The sequence below is a fragment of the Balaenoptera ricei genome, chromosome 3 (genome assembly GCF_028023285.1).
Source record: "Balaenoptera ricei isolate mBalRic1 chromosome 3, mBalRic1.hap2, whole genome shotgun sequence".
In the NCBI taxonomy this organism is placed as follows: domain Eukaryota; kingdom Metazoa; phylum Chordata; class Mammalia; order Artiodactyla; family Balaenopteridae; genus Balaenoptera; species Balaenoptera ricei.
The window spans coordinates 52,091,344-52,112,065 of NC_082641.1; the positions used below are offsets into that span (position 1 = coordinate 52,091,344).

Sequence of the window (20,722 nt, forward strand, 5' to 3'; positions counted from 1 at the left end):
TTGTATAGTCTAATATGACTATATATTTCTTGTTGATTTACAAAAGCTCTTAAATATTAAGGATATTATTTTTTGTTTTAAATATTTTTACCAGTTTGTCATTGCCTTACAATTTGTTTATGGAGGTTTTTTTTTGCTTTGATTTTAACAGACTTTTAAATTTGCATTGCCAAATCTGCTAATCTTTTTCTCCATGTTTTCTGCCCAGTGTCATCTTTTGGCCTTCATAATCCCAAGATTATATAAATACCTAGTTATATCTTTCTCTAGTATTTTTATGGCTTTATTTTTAATTTTACATCTTTAACCCATCTGGAATTGATTTAGTGTTATTATATTAGGTTAATGTTATAACTTTTTTTCTAAATTACTAATCACCACAATTGAATAGTCCTATGTTTCCCCCATTGACATTAAACATGTCCTTTATGATGGAATAAGATCTTATGTATATTTTGGGGTCAAATTCATTATATTACTTGGATTTTTCTGTCTATTCCTGTGTCAGTACCTCACTACTAAATTTCTATAGCAATATCATACTATTTAATATTTGGGAAGCAAGTTGGACCTTTATTGTTCAACATTTGTATTTTTACTTTAAAAGCTTAAGCAACTGGTTAATGTGCTACATTCTTATTTTCTTTTAGTTAACCACAACTGGAAAAAGCTTAGACAATTGACCATGGAATCAATAAAAAGCCCTCATTATTTTACAGGTGGCTGCTCCCTGAATTGTGGCCCTAGTGCCAAGAAGGAAGTAATCAATCCTAGGCAAACCCCCTTCCTTCAAAGTAATGGAAAAGATTGCATGTGGAAAATAAGTAGCATGAGGAATAAAAAAGAACAAAATCTAGGATATTTGATTGCCATTTTCTGTTATAGATATATAAAAGTTTTTATGAGAAGTTTGATCAGAATTTTTCCATCTCCTTGGTTCTGAACAAAAGTGCAAAGGATCAACAAAGTCATAGAGTAGACAACATCTCACTTTTATTTTACATCATGTGAATTCCCAGGACATCTAGGATGACCACGTATAAATGCAAGTCATAAAACCCTCTTCCAAAGACATTCATTAATAATCTTTCTACCACCTGTTATTTTGGATTATTAATATCCTTTCTCTTCTCTGGCACTAGTGGAGGTAATCAAGTTACATATAATAATCTGTTCTTTGTGTGCAGATAGTTCACTTGACCATGATAAATAAAACGTTGGGCTTGCGCTGTCTTTCTAAGTAGAAATAAGCCATAGTAAGAACGTAACTTTTACTGAACATTTACAAAGCACCTTTTTTAAAACCTATCAGCTTGATACTGTTCTTAGGCCCAAATAATATGGGAAGAATCTGAGGCGCAGAAAGGTTACATAACTTTGGTCAAGATCTCATAGCTAGGAAGTGGTAGATTTCAGAAATAGCCAGTCATGCTTGGCTCAATAGTTTGATTCTATTTGCTTTCAAAAACATTATGTCTTGTTTGTGATTTTGTATTTCAACAGTGCATTTTCTCATATTTTCTAGTGAAGCAATGTTGTTTCAAACTGTAGTAACAAGGCCAAACAAGTGACTTCAGGACTTTATTAATTCTTGATAAAAAATTGTCTGGCTGCCTTTAAATCATGGAAGATGTTAAGTTCTTGGCCTTAATATTATAATCCCTGTATTATTTGAAGAATTCGAATTCAGAAAGTTATTTAAAAGCTTGTTTAACTTGAACAAGAAGTGACTGCCAGATTTACCTGTAACTTTTCGTAGGAATATAAATAGAGTGGTTGAGTATGGAATTTGGAGTCAGGCCTGAATTTTAATGCCAGCTTGGAAGTTTACTAGCTGTGTGATCTTGGGCAAATTATATTAATATATCCTTTCTTACCCTGTTCCTTAAAGTGTAAATTGGGTATTATAATAGTACTTTTCTAATAGGTTTATTTGTGGATTAAATGAAATACTGGTTTTAAAGGATTTAGCATGGTATCTGGAACAATCAATGCTCCAGAAAATGTTTTGTTCTCATTCAGTGTTATCACTGATATCTTTAAGAATTAATTTCTCTATATTTGACTACTGTCAGTAGATCAAGATGACGATTGGAATTTATACCATTTCTCTAATGTTTGACAGTTTTTATGACCTTTTCCTAATTAACCCATAAGTTACAGTGGTTAACTAGTTTCTATCATAAGTCTTAACATTTTGAGATAAAATTGAGATCTGATATTTTTATGGTGAACAGTAATGCCTCATTAATGAACTGTTGGTATTCTCCTTGAGGCCAGTACTAAAAAGAAATTGGGGGAGGGGGTATCAATAATAAATACAACTTAAATATGAAGCAGGAGAATATCATTGCTTTGGAGATCATACAATTATAATAAGCTCAGTGTAATGTGAATGTTTTCCTTCCATTTCTCCCTTTTAGCCAAGTTCTAAGGTGGTAATAAAATGAAAGAAGAAGGAATATGATTATAGACCAGGTTTCCTACTTAGTGTTCATTTTATACAGGACTATAAATAATGCTGCAGAAGACCAGCATGGTTCTTCATAAATAGGTCTTTGTCAGAGTTGCTGAGCCTGAAAAGGTGATTATTTAAATTCTAAGCCCTCTGTCCAATACCTGAAGTCACCTCGTTTTCTGCCTTTTTCTTCTGGATGAAGAAGACTCTTCTGTATTGACTCTGCTTTCATACTGTTTGTTTGCCTTGAAATAAGTTTCTATCACATTAGAGAAGTTTGCTTTGTTCATGGATTTGTCTTGAGACAGGCAGAGAGCCATGCACCCCAGCTGCTTACCAGGCCTTTTGGATTGGGAACTCCATCATCTTCCCTATGTTGTTTTATTAGTTCACTGGCCATAGATTAAAAGTTATTGGCTGAGCAGTTGGTTAAATCTCAGGGCAGGTGTAAGAATGCATGTTACAGATTTATTCTGGAAAGCCTCTTAAATCTTTCCACCTGTGTCCTGCTGAGTGTGAAGTATATTAGGCCAGAAAGCTGAGAAACTCCATTCACATGTTGCTGAATATATTTTAAAAATTACATCTTTCACATTTGTTTCAACAATATGCAATATTTATTAATGACACTCTATAATACTGTGGAATTTCTCTTTTTAACTAAAGGGAACAAAATACATTTTTAACATTGGCTTTTCAAAATCCCAAACTGAAGGAGCAATATTAATAGTCATTCAAAATTCAGAACAAAGGAGGTTTTCCCATATGAACAATGAACAGTAAAAGAAAATCCACTGGTTTTCATCTTTGTTTTCTTTTTCCAAAGGCCAGTGTCTGTTTTCCTCTTTGCTTAGTTTACCTAATGCTCTATTTTCCTATATTTTGCTTGGTCCTATTTTTCTTCCTATGTAAATTTGTAAAACTCTGAGTTTTGGACATTTCTGTCTGCATTTTTCTATGCTTCTTTTAGTTACTGTTTCTCTGTCCCATTTTGAGTCTTCTTACATTTCTTTCCTCCTTGATTTCTTGATCTTTAGTCTCTTCTGTTTCTCAGTCATCTGTCCTGTGCCACCCTGCTCTCCTGGACATAAAGAATGCCAGCGACCTCATTTTCCTGGACTTCTTTTTTTTTTTGGCCACACCACTTGGCATGTGGGATCTTAGTTCCCCGACAAGGGATCAAACCTGTGCCCACTGCATTGGAAGCGTGGAATCTTAACCACTGGACCACCAGGGAAGTCTCTCCTGGAATTTTTTTAAACATACATTCTTAGATCTCTGGACTCATTCATGTTTGTCAGTCTGTCTCTTCCTATGAATTACTGCGATCTCTATATACTTCATGTTGAAAAAAGATTCATACTTCTTTTTTCATATGTCCTGGTACTTTTTAACCCTTTAACATCCTAATTCCTATAGAAGCTTTGAACATTTGTAAAAAGAGAACCCTAAGTTACTTGTAATTAGTGATGGTGATAAGTCCTAAAAATTAAAAATTCATAAGGTTTTAACTTAAATATTACATTTTGAAGTTAAAATACAGAAATAAAGTCATCCAATTAATGTTTTTAAATGTATTCTAGAAGTCATAAGAAAGTGTCAATTTTTAAACAAAATGCCTGTTATATTTTAAGTGTCAAAAGTGAACTGAGAATCAAAGAAAAAAGACTTGTGATATTTGTGGTTGATAATTTCATTATTCTCTATAAAGCTAGTTTTGATTAATTCCTTTGCTGTGAATCTAAAAGCTTGTGATTTTTAGACTAGTTGTACTTTCTTAAAATTGTAGTAAGTACCAAATGTTTGTTAACATAGTTATCTAAATTCTCTAGAAATTATTTTGGTCTTTATTTTTCATTACAAGCAAAAGTACCTGTAAAAATATTAGACATATTGAGACTTGATTTCTAGGCATGAACTGGGAATCAGGCTTCAGAATGGTAAATAAACTCAGTAGCTTTCTTCAGTTTCTTATCTGTAAAATGGGATGAAGGAAACAAAGTTACTTGCATATCTAGAAAATCCAAAGCTATCTACCAGAAGTTCTAAGCAATCAATCAGTATTGTGGCCAGATATAAAATAAATACACAAAAATCAATAGTTGCTCTGAAATAACTGCTTAGAAAACAAAATTTTTAATAAAAAGAGTAGGGAAGCATAACTCCTCATTCCTTGGTGTGGACTGCATATAGTGAACTTCCCTCTGAAGAATTCAACATGGAAAGCAGGGAAAAAAAGTAAAAAAAAGTAACTTCACAGTGGAGAAATCTGACAAGTACTACCTCAGCAATGTGATCATGGTCAACATCAACATTATAAATCATGCTGATAGTATGTATCCTTGATATGATGTAATGATAATTGCACTTTACATCTTGGTCTTTATAACAGTAACCCAAAGCCCAGTCTTATCATGAGAAGAATATCAGACAAATTTTAATAATGGGGCATCCTACAAAATACCCAACCAGTATTCCTGGAAACTGTCAAAATTTAAGAAAATTGAAATTGTAAAGCATCTTTTCTGACCACAATGCTATGAGATTAGAAATCAACTATAAGGAAAAAAAACTGCAAAAAACGCAAACATGTGGAGGCTAAACAATATGCTATTAAACAACCAGTGAATCACTGAAGAAATCAAAGAGGAAATCAAAAAATACCTGGAGGCAAAAGAAAATGAAAACACGATGATCCAAAACCTATGGGATGCAGCAAAAGCAGTTCTAAGAGGGAAGTTTATAGCGATACAAGCTTAGCTCAGGACCCAAGAAAAATCTCAAATAAATAACCTGACCTTACACCTAAGGCAACTAGAGAAAGAAGAACAAACAAAACCCAAAGCTAGTGTAAGGAAAAAAAATCATAAATATCGGAGCAGAAATAAATGAAATAGACTAAAAAAGAAAAAAAACAGAAAAAGATCAAAGAAACTAAAAGCTGGTTCTTTGAAAAGATAAACAAAATTGATAAACCATTAGCCAGACTCATCAAGAAAAAAGAAAAAAGGGAGAGGGCTCAAATGAATAAAATTAGAAATGAAAAAGAAGTTATAACCACCACCACAGAAATACAAAGGACCATAGTGACTACTACAAGCAACTGTATGCTAATAAAATGGACAACCTAGTAGAAATGGACAAATTCTTAGAAAGGTACAATCTCCCAAGACTGAACCAGGAAGAAATAGAAAATATGAACAGACCAATCAATCACAAGTAATGAAATTGGATCTATGATTTAAAAACTCCCAACAAACAAAAGTCCAGGAACAGATGGCTTTAAAGGCAAATTCTATCAAACATTTAGAGAAGAGCTAACACCTATCTTGCTGAAACTCTTCCAAAAAATTGCAGAGGAAGAAACACTTCCAAACTCATTCTATGAGGCCAGCATCACCCTGATACTAAAGCCAGACAAAGATATCACAAAAAAAAGAAAATTACTGGCCAACATCACTGATGAACATAGATGCAAAAAATCCTCAACAAAATACTAGCAAACCGAATCCAACAACACATTAAAAGGATCATACACCATGATGAAGTGGGATTTATCCCAGGGATGCAAGGATTCTTCACTTCCACAAATCAAACAGTGTGATACACCACATCAACAAATTGAAGAATAAAAAGCATATGATCATCTCACTAGATGCAGAAAAAGCTTTCAATAAAATTCAACATCCATTTATGATAAAAACTCTCCAGAAAGTGGGCATAGAGGGAACCTACCTCAACATAATAAAGACCATATATAACAAACCCACAACTAACATCATACTCAATGGTGAAAAGCTGAAAGCATTTCCTCTAAGATCAAGAACAAGACGAGGACATCCACTCTCACCAATTTTACTCAACATAGTTTTGGAAGTCCTAGCCAAGGCAATCAAAGAAGAAATAAAAGGAATCCAAATTGGAAAAGAAGAAGTAAAACTGTCGCTGTTTGCAGATAACATGATACAATACGTAGAAAATCCTAAAGATGCTACCAGAAAACTACCAAATTCATTGATGAGCTCTAGTAAAGTGGCAGGATACAAAATTAATACACAGAAGTCTGTTGCATTTCTATACACTAACAACGAAAGATCAGAAAGAAAAATTAACGAAATGGTCCCATTTACTACCACTTCAAAAAAAGAATAAAATACCTAGGAATAAACCTACCTAAGGAGGCAAAAGACCTGTACTCTGAAAACTATAAGATGCTGATGAAAAAAATCAAAGTTGGCACAAACAGATGGAAAGATGTACACTGCTCTTGGATTGGAAGAATCAATATTGTTAAAATGAGTATACTACCCAAGGCAAGCAATCTACAGATTCAATGCAATCCCTATCAAAATACCAATGACATTTTTTTCTTTAACAGAAGCAGAACAAAAAATTTTTTAATTTGTATGGAGAAACAAAAGACCCCGAATAGCCAAAGCAATCTTGAGAAAAAGAAATGGAACTGGGGGCTTCCCTGGTGGCACAGTGGTTGAGAATCCGGCTGCCAATGCAGGGGACACGGGTTCGAGCCCTGGTCCGGGAAGATCCCACATGCCGTGGAGCAACTAAGCCCATGCGCCACAACTACTGAGCCCACGTGCCACAACTATTGAAGCCCGCGCGCCTAGAGCCCGTGCTCCGCAACAAGAGAAGCCATGACAATGAGAAGCCCGTGCACCGCAACGATGAGTAGCCCCGGCTCACCACAACTAGAGAAAAGCCTGCACACAGCAATGAAGACCCAACACAGCCAAAAATTTTTTAAAAAATAATAAATAAATAAATTAAAAAAAAAAAAAGAAATGGAACTGGAGGAATCAGGCTCCCTGACTTCAGACTATTCTAAAAAGTTATAGTAATCAAAACAATAGGGTACTGGCATAAAAACAGAAATATAGATCAATGAAACAGGATAGAAAGCCCAGAACCACACACCTATTGTCAAATAGTCTATGACAAAGGAGGCAAGAATATCCAATGGAGAAAAGACAGTCTCTTCAATAAGTGGTGCTCGGAAAACTGGACAGCTACATGTCAAAGAATGAAATTAGAACGTTCTCTAACACCATATACAAAAATAAACTCAAAATGGATTAAAGGCCTAAATGTAGGACCAGATACTATAAAACTCCTAGAGGAAAACATAGGCAGAACACTCTGACATAAATTGCAGTGGTATCTTTTTGGATCCATCTCATAATGGAAATAAAAACAAAAATAAACAAATGGGACCTAATGAAACTTAAACGGTTTTGCACAGCAAAGGAAACCATAAACAAAACGAGAGCCTGAACCAAGATGGCAGAGTAGAAGGACGTGCTCTCGCTCCCTCTTGTGAGAACACCAGAATCACAACTAACTGCTGAACAATCATCAACAGGAAGACACTGGAACTCACCAGAAAAGATACCCCACATCCAAAGACAAAGGAGAAGCCACAATGAGATGGTAGGAGGGGTGCAATCAAAATAAAATCAAATCCCATAACTGCTGGGTGGGTGACTCACACACTGGAGAACACTTATACCACAGAAGTCCACCCACTGGAGTGAAGGTTCTGAGCCCCACATCAGGCTTCTGAACCTGGGGATCTGGCAACAGGAGGAGGAATTCCTAATCAGACTTTGAAGGCTAGAGGGATTTGATTGCAGGAGTCTGACAGGACTGGGGGAACAAGAGACTCCACTCTTGGAGGGCACACACAAAGTAGTGTGCGCATCGGGACCCAGGGGAAGGAGCAGGGACCCCAGGGGAGACTGAACCAGACCTACCTGCTAGTGTTGGAGTGTCTCCTGCAGAGGTGGTGGGTGGCTGTGGCTCACTGTGAGGACAAGGACACTGGCAGCAAAAGTTCTGGGAAGTATTCCTTGGCGTGAGCCCTCCCAGAGTCCACCCTTAGCCCCACCAAAGAGCCTGCAGGCTCCAGTGTTGGGTCGCCTCAGGCCAAACAACCAACAGGGAGGGAACCCAGCCCCACCCATCAGCAGTCAAGTGGGTTAAAGTTTTACTGAGCTCTGCCCACCAGAGCAACAGCCAGCTCTGCCCACCACCAGTCCCACCCATCAGGAAACTTGCACAACCCTCTTAGATAGCCTCATCCACCAGAGGGCACACAGCAGAAGCAAGAAGAACTACAATCCTGCAGCCTGTGGAACAAAAACCACAGTCACAGAAAGACAGACAAGATGAAAAGGCAGAGGGCTATGTACCAGATGGAGGAACAAGATAAAACCCCAGAAAAACAACTAAATGAACTGGAGATAGGCAACCTTCCAGAAAAAGAATTCAGAATAATGATAGTGAAGATGATCCAGGACCTTGGAAAAAGAATGGAGGCAAAGATCGAGAAGATGCAAGAAATGTTTAACAAAGACCTAGAAGAATTAAAGAACAAACAAACAGAGATGAACAATACAATAACTGAAATGAAAACTACACTAGAAGGAATCAATAGCAGAATAACTGAGGCAGAAGAATGGATAAGTGGCCTGGAAGACAGAACGGTGGAATTCACTGCTGCTGAACAGAATAAAGAAAAAGAATGAAAAGAAATGAAGACAGCCTAAGAGACCTCTGGGACAACACTAAACACAACAACATTCCCATTACAGGGGTCCCAGAAAGAGAAGAGAGAGAGAAAGGACCCGAGAAAATATTTGAAGAGGTTATAGTCAAAAACTTCCCTAACATGGGAAAGGAAATAGCCACCCAAGTCCAGGAAGCGCAGAGAGCCCCATACAGGATAAACCCAAGGAGAAACATGCCGAGACACATAATAATCAAATTGGCAAAAATTAAAGACAAAGAAAAATTATTGAAAGCAGCAAGGGAAATACGACAAATAACATACAAGGGAACTCCCATAAGGTTAACAGCTGATTTCTCAGCAGAAATTCTACAAGCCAGAAGGGAGTGGCATGATATATTTAAAGTGATGAAAGGCAAGAACCTACAACCAAGATTACTCGACCCAGCAAGGATCTCATTCAGATTCAACAGAGAAATCAAAAGCTTTACAGACGAGCAAAAGCTAAGAGAATTCAGCACCACCAAACCAGCTCTACAACAAACGCTAAAGGAACTTCTCTAAGTGGGAAACACAAGAGAAGTAAAGGATCTACAAAAACAAACCCAAAACAATTAAGAAAATGGTCACAGGAACATACATATCGATAATTACCTTAAATGTAAATGGATTAAATGCTCCAACCGAAAGACACAGGCTTGCTGAATGGATACAAAAACAAGACCCATATTTATTCTGTCTACAAGAGACCCACTTCAGACCTAGGGACACATACAGACTGAAAGTGAGGGGATGGAAAAAGATATTCCATGCAAATGGAAATCAAAGAAAGGTGGAGTAGCAATACTCATATCAGATAAAATAGACTTTAAAATAAAGAATGTTACAAGAGACAAGGAAGGACACTACATAACGATAAAGGGATCAATCCAAGAAGAAGATATAACAATTATAAATATATATGCACCCAACATAGGAGCACCTCAATACATAAGGCAACTGCTAACAGCTATAAAAGAGGAAATTGACAGTAACACAATAATTAGTGAGGGACTTTAACACCTCACTTACACCAATGGACAGATCATCCAAAATGAAAATAAATAAGGAAACAGAAGCTTTAAATGACACAATAGACCAGATAGATTTAATTGATATTTATAGAACATTCCATCCAAAAACAGCAGATTACACTTTCTTCTCAAGTGTGCACGGAACATTCTCCAGGATAGATCACATCTTGGGTCACAAATCAAGCCTCAGTAAATTTAAGAAAATTGAAATCATATCAAGCATCTTTTCTGACCACAACGCTATGAGATTAGAAATGAATTATGGAGAGAAAAACGTAAACAACATAAACACAAGGAGGCTAAACAATACGTTACTAAATAACCAAGAGATCACTGAAGAAATCAAAGAAATAAAAAAATACATAGAAACAAATGGCAATGAAAACAACACGATCCAAAACCTATGGGATGCAGCAAAACCAGTTCTAAGAGGGAAGTTTATAGCTATACAAGCCTACCTCAAGTAACAAGAAAAATCTCAAATAAACAATCTAACCTTACACCTAAAGGAACTAGAGAAAGAAGAGCAAACAAAACCCCAAGTTAGCAGAAGGAAAGAAATCATAAAGATCAGAGCAGAAATAAATGAAATAGAAACAAAGAAAACAATAGCAAAGATCAATAAGACTAAAAGCTGGTTCTTTGAGAAGATAAACAAAATTGATAAACCATTAGCCAGACTCATCAAGAGGGAGAGTACTCAAATCAATAAAATTAGAAATGAAAAAGGAGAAGTTACAACAGACACCACAGAAATACAAAGCATCCTAAGAGACTACTACAAGCAACTCTATGCCAATAAAATGGACAACCTGGAAGAAATGGACAAGTTCTTAGAAAAGTATAACCTTCCAAGACTGAACCAGGAGGAAACAGAAAATATGAACAGACCAATCACAAGCACTGAAATTGAAACTGTGATTAAAAATCTTCCAACAAACAAAAGTCCAGTACCAGATGGCTTCACAGGTGAACACCCATCCTTCTCAAACTCTTCCAAAAATTGCAGAGGAAGGAACATTCCCAAACTCATTATGAGGCCACAATCACCCTGATACTAAAACCAGACAAAGATACTACAAAAAGAGAAAATTACAGACCAATATCACTGATGAATATAGATGCAAAAATCCTCAACAAATTACTAGCAAACAGAATCCAACAACACATTAAAAGGATCATACACCATGATCAAGTGGGATTTATCCCAGGGATGCAAGGCTTCTTCAATATATGCAAATCAATCAATGTGATACACCATATTAACAAATTGAAGAAGAAAAACCATATGATCATCTCAATAGATGCAGACAAAGCTTTTGACAAAATTCAACACCCATTTATGATAAAAAAAAAAACTCTCCAGAAAGTGGGCATAGAGGGAACCTACCTCAACATAATAAGGGCCATATACGACAAACCCACAGCAAACATCATTCTCAATGGTGAAAAACTGAAAGCATTTCCTCTAAGATCAGGAACAAGACAAGGATGTCCACTCTCGCCACTATGATTCAACATAGTTTTGGAAGTCCTAGCCACAGCAATCAGAGAAGAAAAAGAAATAAAAGGAATCCAAATTGGAAAAGAAGAAGTAAAACTGTCACTGTTTGCAGATGACATGATACTATACATAGAGAATCCTAAAGATTCCACCAGAAAACTACTAGAGCTAATCAATGAATTTGGTAAAGTTGCAGGATACAAAATTAATGCACAGAAATCTCTTGTATTCCTATACACTAATGATGAAAAATCTGAAAGAGAAATTAAGGAAACACTCCCATTTACCACTGCAACAAACAGAATAAAATACCTAGGAATAAACCTACCTAGGGAGACAAAAGCCCTGTATGCAGAAAACTATAAGACACTGATGAAAGAAATTAAAGATGATACCAACAGATGGAGAGATATACCATGTTCTAGGATTGGAAGAATCAATATTGTGAAAATGACTATACTACCCAAAGCAATCTACAGATTCAATGCAATCCCTATGAAATTACCAATGGCATTTTTTTACAGAACTAGAACAAAAAAATCTTAAAATTTGTATGGAGACACAAAAGACCCCGAATAGTCAAAGCAGTCTTGAGGGAAAAAAGCGGAGCTGGAGGAATCAGACTCCCTGACTTCAGACTATAGTACAAAGCTACAGTAATCAAGACAGTATGGTACTGGCACAAAAACAGAAATATAGATCAGTGGAACAAGATAGAAAGCCCAGAGATAAACCCACGCACCTATGGTCAGCTAATCTATGACAAAGGAGGCAAGGATATACAATGGAGAAAAGACAGTCTCTTCAATAAGTGGTGCTGCGAAAACTGGACAGCTACATGTAAAAGAATGAAATTAGAACACTCCCTAACACCATACACAAAAATAAACTCAAAATGGATTAGAGACCTAAATGTAAGACTGGACACTATAAAACTCTTAGAGGAAAACACAGGAAGAACACTCTTTGACATAAATCACAGCAAGATCTTTTTTGAGCCACCTCCTAGAGTAATGGAAATAAAAACAAAAATAAACAAAAGGGACCTAATGAAACCTAAAAGCTTTTCAACAGCAAAGGAAACCATAAATAAGATGAAAAGACAACCCTCAGAATGGGAGAAAATATTTGCAAACGAATCAAAGGACAAAGGATTAATCTCCAAAATATATAAACAGCTTATGCAGCTCAATATTAAAAAAGCAAACAACCCAATCAAAAAGTGGGCAGAAGACCTAAATAGACATTTCTCCAAAGAAGACATACAGATGGCCGAGAAGCACATGAAAAGCTGCTCAACATCACTAATTATTAGAGAAATGCAAAACAAAACTACAATGAGGTATCACCTCACACCAGTTAGAATGGGCATCATCAGAAAATCTACAAAAAACAAATGCTGGAGAGGGTGTGGAGAAAAGGGAACCCTCTTGCACTGTTGGTGGGAATGTAAATTGATACAGCCACTATGGAGAACAGTACGGTGGTTCCTTAAAAAACTAAAAATAGAATTACCATATGACCCAGCAATCCCACTGCTGGGCATATACCCAGAGAAAACCATAATTCAAAAAGACACATGCACCCCTATGTTCACTGCAGCACTATTTACAATAGCCAGGTCATGGAAGCAACCTAGATGCCCATTGACAGATGAATGGATAAAGAAAATGTGGTACATATATGCAATGGAATATTAGTCAGCCATAAAAAGGAACGAAATTGGGTCATTTGTTGAGACGTGGATGGAGTTAGAGTCTGTCATACAGAGTGAAGTAAGTCAGAAGGAGAAAAACAAATACCGTATATTAACGCATATATGTGGAACCTAGAAAAATGGTACAGATGAACCAGTTTGCAGGGCAGAAATTGAGACACAGATGTAGAGAACAAACGTATGGACACCAAGGGGGGAAAGTGGCGGGGGGGGTGGGGGGGTTGATGAATTGGGAGATTGGGTTTGACATGTATACACTGATGTGTATAAAATTGATGACTAATAAGAGCCTGCTGTATAGAAAAATAAATGAAATTCAAAAATACAAAAAAAAAAAAATGAAAACACAGCCTATGGAATGGGAGAAAGTATTTGCAAACGATGTGACCCACAAGGGCTTAATTTCCAAAATATATAAACAGCTCATATATCTAATGTCAAACAACCCAATCAAAAAATAGAGAAAAGATCTAAATAGACATTTCGCCAAACAAGACATACAGATGGCCAAAAGGCAAATGAAAAGATGCTCAACATCACTAATTATTACAGAAATGCAAATCAGAACTACAGTGAGGTACCACCTCACACCAGTTAGAATGGCCATCATTAAAATAACAAATGCTGGAGAGGATATGGAGAAAAAGGAACCCTCCTACACTGTTGATGGGAATGTAAATCGGTACAGCCAGTATGGAGAACAGTATGGAGGTTCCTTAAAAAACTAAAAATAGAGCTACATATGATCCTGCAATCCCACTCCTAGGCACAGATCCAGAGAAAACTATAATTCGAAAAGATGCATGCACCCCAATGTTCACTGCAGCACTATTTACAATAGCCAAAACATGGAAGCAACCTAAATGTCCATTGACAGAAGAATGGATAAAGAAGATGTGGTATATATACACAATGTAATATTACTCAGCCATAAAAAAGAATGAAATAAAGCCATTTGCAGCAACATGGAGGGACCTGGCGCTTATCATACTAAGTGAAGTAAGCCAGACAGCAAAAGAGACATACCATATCATATCACTTATATGTGGAATTCTTTTTCCAATGAATGATACAAATGAACTTATTTACAAAACAGAAATAGACCCACAGACATAGAAAACAAACTTATGGTTACCAAAGGGGAAAAGGTGGGGGGGGGGGCATAAATTAGGAGTTTGGGATTGACATATATATACTATATATAAAATATGTAACCAACAAGGACCTACGGTATAGCACAGGGAACTATATTCAATATTTTGCAATAACCTATATGGGAAAAAAATCTGAAAAAGAATAGATGTATATATGTATAACTGAATCACTTTGCTATACACATGAAAGTAATACAACATTGTAAATCAACTATAATTCAATTTAAAAAAATACTGTCAAAGTGATCAAAAACAAGGAAATTCTGAGAAATTGCCACGGCCAAGAATAGCTTAAGGAGACATGACAACTAAATCTAATGTGGTATCCTGAATGGGATCCTAGAACAGAAAAAAGGATGTCAGGTAAAAGTTAAGCATATTAGTATCCTAGGGCTGCCATAACAAAATACCACAGACTGGGTGGCTTAAACAACAAAAATATTTTCTCACAGTTCTGGAAGTCCAAGATCTAAATGACAGCAGGGTGATTTCTGTTGAAATCAACAAAACAGCTGCCTTCTTACCGTTTCCTCACATGGCCTTTTCTCTGTATGTGCTCCTAGTGTCTCTTCCTCTTCTTTTAAGGACATCAGTTCTCTTGGATTAAGGCCCTACCCTTATGACCTTATTTAATTTTAATTACCTCCTTTAAAGGCCCTATCTCCATATACAGTCACACTGGGAGTTAGGGCTTCAACATATGAATTTGGGGGGAATGTAATTTAGTCCATAATACTAGGGAAATCTAAATAAACTTTACTTAATAAGATATCAGTGTTCATTAAGTATAAGAAATGTACCATATTAATGTAAGACAGTAATAGGGAAAATTGGTTTAGGTGTATAAGGGAACTGTACTATCTGGTCAGTGTTTCTGTAAATGTAAACCTCTTCTAAAAATAAAAGTAAAATAAATTTTGAGAAATGTTTTTTCCAAGAGTAAGAAGGTAATGATCTTTCTCAGTAAGATGCCAAAACTATGTTAATTGAAGCAGTGGGAAACAGTACAGGGTAGATTATTGAAGAAATGAAATTGGGACAACTAAGTAACTATTTGGGGAAAAGAAATTACAATTTTATCTTACCCAAATACTAAAAGAAAATTCTAAATTGATAAAAGATTAACAAGTGAAAAAAGAACTGTAAAAGTGCTAGAAGAAAATATAGGTGGATATTTACATGGTCATAATGTGAGGAAGGACTTCTTAAGTATGACTCTAAAGACAGACTTAAAGGAAGACACTACTCACTAGCACTGTATAAAAAACTGTTAAGTTCCTGTATGGAAGCAAAGAAGGAAGGGAAAAGGAGGGATAGATAGAAGGAAGAAAGGAGGTGAAACTCAAAAAACAAATGACGAACTACAAAGTCTATTTGTAGTTTATGTGATAAATAAGGATTTATATTCTTAATATATTAATTCTCCCAAATCCATTAGGAGAAGATGAGTATGCCTTTTTTTTTTTTTTTTAATGGGCAAAGGACACAAATATACATGTCGCAAAAGAAATACAAATAGCCAAAAACATTACGGGGGGGGTGGGGAATGAAAACAAAAATCAGTTTATTAATCAAAACAAAATAAGGCACTCTGCTGATGAATGAATTGGTATATCCTTTTTGAAGGGAAGGTAGATCATATATATCAAGTGCCTTAAAAGTGTACAAATCTTTGACCTAAGAATTCTACTTATAGGAATTTATCCTAAGCGTTAGTAAAGATTATTACAAATGACAGAAATGTCTTCAACTAAAAATGGGGGTTTATCAGCATGGGAAGCTTCAGAACTGAAGCTAGGGCACAGCTGGGTCAGAGTTCAGCCAATGTCAGGAATCTCTGTCTTCTGGCTCCATTTTCCTCTCATTCCATAGGCAGGCTTCCCACCCAGGAGGTGGCCTCCAGAAGCTCTGGGCTTATGTTTCCATTATGGCCAACCCCATAGTTCCAGAAAAAGTCCTGAGCCAGTTCTGTTTGACCTCGCCGGATTCAAATGCCCATTCCCTGATCTAATCACTGGTTAGTCTGCACAGGCCTATACCATGTGTTCCCTTCCTCAGACAAGGACGAGGGGGTCCCAACCACAAGGGCTGACAGTGGGGAAGGGTCATTTCTTAAAGGAAAAGACCAATCTACTAAAAGAAAGAATGTTGAACCAGCCCCCCCCCCCAGAAACATTTACTACAAATAAGAAAATCCAAATATTTTTCACATAGATATTATTTGCAGTAATGTTTGCAAAGGTAGAAATTTGAACAAGAGTAAGAATTCTAATATAGGGTGGATTTTAAATTATCTGTAGGACCAAATATTAGGCAATGAATACAATGATATAAAAGTATAGTTATTAAAAAGATGTTTGTGGTGTAGTTCGGTATGAAAAGCAAATTGTAAAATATATGCATTATGACCCATTCAAATATATAGTAAGTTCCCCGACATACCAACAAGTTCTGAGAGCACATTCGTAAATCCAATTTGTTTGTAAGTCCAACAAAGTTAGCCTAGGTACCCAACTAACACAATCGGCTATATAGTACTGTATTGTAATAGGTTTATCATACTTTTTGCACAAATAATACATAAAAAACAAACACAAAAAATAAAACATTTTTAATCTCACAGTACAGTACCTTGAAAAGTACAGTAGTACAGTACAACAGCTGGCATACAGGGGCTGGCATCAAGTGAAGAGCCAAGAAGAGTTACTGACTGGAGGAGGGAGAGGAGGTAGGAGATGGTAGAGCTTGAAGGATCGTCAGCAATAGGAGAAGGAGGGCAAGCTGCAATTTCACTCACACCTGACATTAATGGCACAGGTTGTGGTTCCTTGCTGGATTCAATTCTATCTACCCTCTTGAAAAAATGATCCAGTGATGTCTGGGTAGTAATTGTGTTTTTCCTCATCATAGATGACATGGTAGCACTGCATTGCATTTTGAACAGCTGCTGCCACCTTCGTGTACTGTTCTATGTTCGGGTCCTGTGCCTCAAAAAACTAACAGTGCCTCCTCAAATAAAGAAAATCCCCTTGCCATTTCCTGTGTCATGAATCTCTTCGGTTCTTCAGTTACTTCTTCTTCCTCTTATCTCTCTTAGTCCTCTCTCTGGGCCTCCAATTCCATCAGGTCTTCATTAGTAAGCTCCTCATTATAAGAACGAGCGACGTCTACCATCTTTTCGCCTCGCTCCACTTTCTCAATTATTTTCACTTTTGTTTCCATCGTTATTGCTTGGCGCTTCTTAACAGTATCAGCTACATCACAGCTGCTTTTATGCTTGCTTCCGGACATCCTGGGCTTGAAATAAAGATACCGTACTACTGTACTCTATACAGTACTGTACAGTAAAGTACACAAAAGCACAACCACTTGTAGAGGATGCACACACGTGATAATGTACGCCAGACACGTGAACTAACTTACATGACTGGACAGGCGAATGCACGTTCGCATCTTGGAAAGTTTGCAACTTGAAGGTTCATATGTAGGGGACTTACTATAAGTATATATACATATTTAGACATGCATAGAACAAAGTGTAGGAAGCGATGTGCCTGTATGTTTACAGTAGTTATTGATAAGCTATGGAGTTACAGGTAATTTTTTTGTTTGTTTTTTCTTTTTGCCTCTAAGGATTGCTTTACTTTGCACAAAGAAAAAACATACAAAGACAGTGAATGTATGTTAATCATGCTATGAAAGTTATAAAAATAAGATTTCTATAATTCTTTCAATCTATAAGTAGCTTCTGCCCTTCCAATGGCTTACGGCGTCGTGTAGACAGGACATATTATAAATATACATATAAACCTACAGTTAAGTGAGATCAAATAAGTTTTTTATGATAATGTACATGAAAACACTTTGAAAAAGGGTATGAAGTTTAATAGAATAGTATAAAAATGATAAATATATACAAGCTCACTTTATATTAACACCCATACACACAAAATACAAAATAAGTTAAAATGGTAAGTGTTTGGACCACAATTGTAGGCATGATGTTTGAACCTCGTTCTAACTATGTAAATATGGTGCTTATTACCATACCCTCTTCACAGATGAGGAAACAGAGACCTGAAGAGCAATGTGACTTTCCTACAGAAACACTGAATGACTGAATTTTAACTCAAACCCAGGTCTTCTGACTTCAATCCACAAAAGCTTCCATAAAAGGCGTTAGAGAAATTCAAAGGCAAAAGTAGGTCCTGAGGCCCAAGGCAGTCAGATTTTTAGGAGGAAATGGCAGTTAAATTGGGCTTTGGAAGCTCAGGGGACATAAACCAGTGGGAAGGAGGTCGTAGGGCATTCCAGAGAAGTGACATGGACAGAAGTATGCGGTGGCCCATCTCTGATACAGAGCAGGGTGTGGTTTTTTCAAAGGATCAAATGTAGGTTAAACTTAAAAATTATTTTGTCTCACTGAAATTTCTTTTAAAAAAAGCCTGTTTTTGCTTTTCAAATACAAGTCTCCTTTCAAGCCCTCTCCCACCAAAAGAAAACAAAAAAGAAAACTTATAAACTAGATCATTTAAGTTTCTATCCATAGTCCCTTAAGAACGATAACTTAAGTAATAATCAGGGGTTATTTAGTTGGGTTTCTTAAGAATTCTAACTGAACAGAGAAATGAGAAGCTGTCAACACTAAAGACAAATTATGTAGGTGACAAAGTTTCACAAAGAAAGGCAGGGCCTTTCAACCCAAGTAGAGGAAGGCTGTCTGAGGACAATATATGCATTTTTTTCCCTACCTTACACCTCTAAGGCTGAGTACAGAAGACAAATACCAATCATTAGGCAGTTTAACTGGCTCATTTGAGAAAGATCTGTTGGAGTTTTATAGCATAAACTTAATGGTGGTGGAAATATGTTGTTTTAGGTCTTAGACTATTAGCCTTTTCTCTAGTATTGTAGAGTTTGAAAGAAGAGTTACTTATCTGGAAAACTGAAAGGCTTATAAGCATCCAGTTGACACTTGAACAACGTGAGGGTTTAAGGCACCCACCCTCTGTGCAGTTGAAAATCCGCTTATAATTTATAGTTGGCCCTCTGTGTACCTGGCTCCTCCATAGAAGCAGTTCCACATCTGCAAAATCAACCAACCACAGATCATATAGTGTTAGAGTGTTTACTGCTGAAAAACTCCGCATGTAAGTGGACCTGCGCATTGCAAACCCATGTTGTTCAAGGGTCAACTGAAATTACTAAATAATTTGGAATTATCTATTGATACTCAAGGAGAAAGGTGAACAAAACCAGGTTTTTAGAAGTTACTGGCTACCCAGAAACATGTGTTCATTCAGCATTTATTGAGGGCATTCTTCTTGTCAAGGCTTGGTGACTGGTGCTGTTACAAAGGCCAATGAAACAGAGCCATCTGCAGTCTAGTGAGGGAGGCTAAACTAAGACATGTACAGAAGAGGACCTTAACCCTCCTGGAAAAAGAGCAGGACAGGCCAGGAGAGGATTCAGGGACTGGTTCCCGGAGGGGATGACACCTCAACTGAAGCAGGGAGAGAAGTATATCACCATACAGAGGCAGCAAGGAGGCAGGAAAGAGCACGTTCTATACAGGAAACTGCAAGTAATTCAGGATGTCTAGAGCATAAGATGTGAAGATGACATAGGAGCTTAGAGAGAGGAACAAAAGCCAAGTCATAGAGGCTACGTAAGAAATTTGGGTTTCATTGTTTAGACAACAGGGAACCACTGAAGGATTCAAAACAGGACAGTTTTCATGGCTAAATCTGAATTTTTGAAAAATATATATGTAACAGAAAATACCTGGATATCATCATCAGTCATAAAGGCAGTCCTTAGTAATTTGACGCCTGCGAAGAGACTGCCAGACACCCACCCTTAGAGTGCCGGGCCCTTTGGCTCTGCTCCTCTTGGACCTCCAGCTGAATGGTGTGTCCCTACTTAGCACCCTCATTTTAGGAGGTATAGGGAGAAATTGGGACTAATTCCAGGGAGCAATGATTAAAGGCAATAAAGGGATAAAAATTTACAGTGAAAATTAATTGCCTTTTTTTTAAAGCAAGTGTTCACCTAGTAGAGAGGTGTCTTTTCCCAAAGAGGCTCCCGCGTGGCTCAAGACATTTTTGGAACTTCTTTTCTAATTGCATTATAGGCCAGCCTGGGAGCCACACAGATTATCATTCTTGTCTCTTTATAGTTGCCTTTTCAAAATGCTGTATTCCAAAATAAGCACTGCCCGATCTGATTTTTTTTTTATCCTGTTCACTAGACTTAGCACTGAATTAACTTTTGATTTATTCCTGAAGTTA

The 20,722-nt window shown here is 36.7% G+C and overlaps 1 protein-coding gene across 2 annotated transcripts in view; it reads left to right on the top strand.

Annotated features, from left to right (window-relative positions):
• The window catches only part of CWC27 (CWC27 spliceosome associated cyclophilin), a 239,792-nt gene that overhangs the window by 208,802 nt on the left and 10,268 nt on the right, over positions 1–20,722 (top strand). Inside the window, exon 14 of one of the 2 annotated variants that reach the window (XM_059916471.1) lies at positions 3,496–3,786. The exons of the other annotated variant lie outside the window; for it this stretch is intronic. Within the exon in view, the coding sequence (XP_059772454.1) occupies positions 3,496–3,622 (127 nt within the window). The 3' untranslated portion in view covers positions 3,623–3,786. Of the gene's footprint in view, positions 1–3,495; positions 3,787–20,722 lie in introns of those variants that run through there. 2 annotated transcript variants of the gene reach the window in all.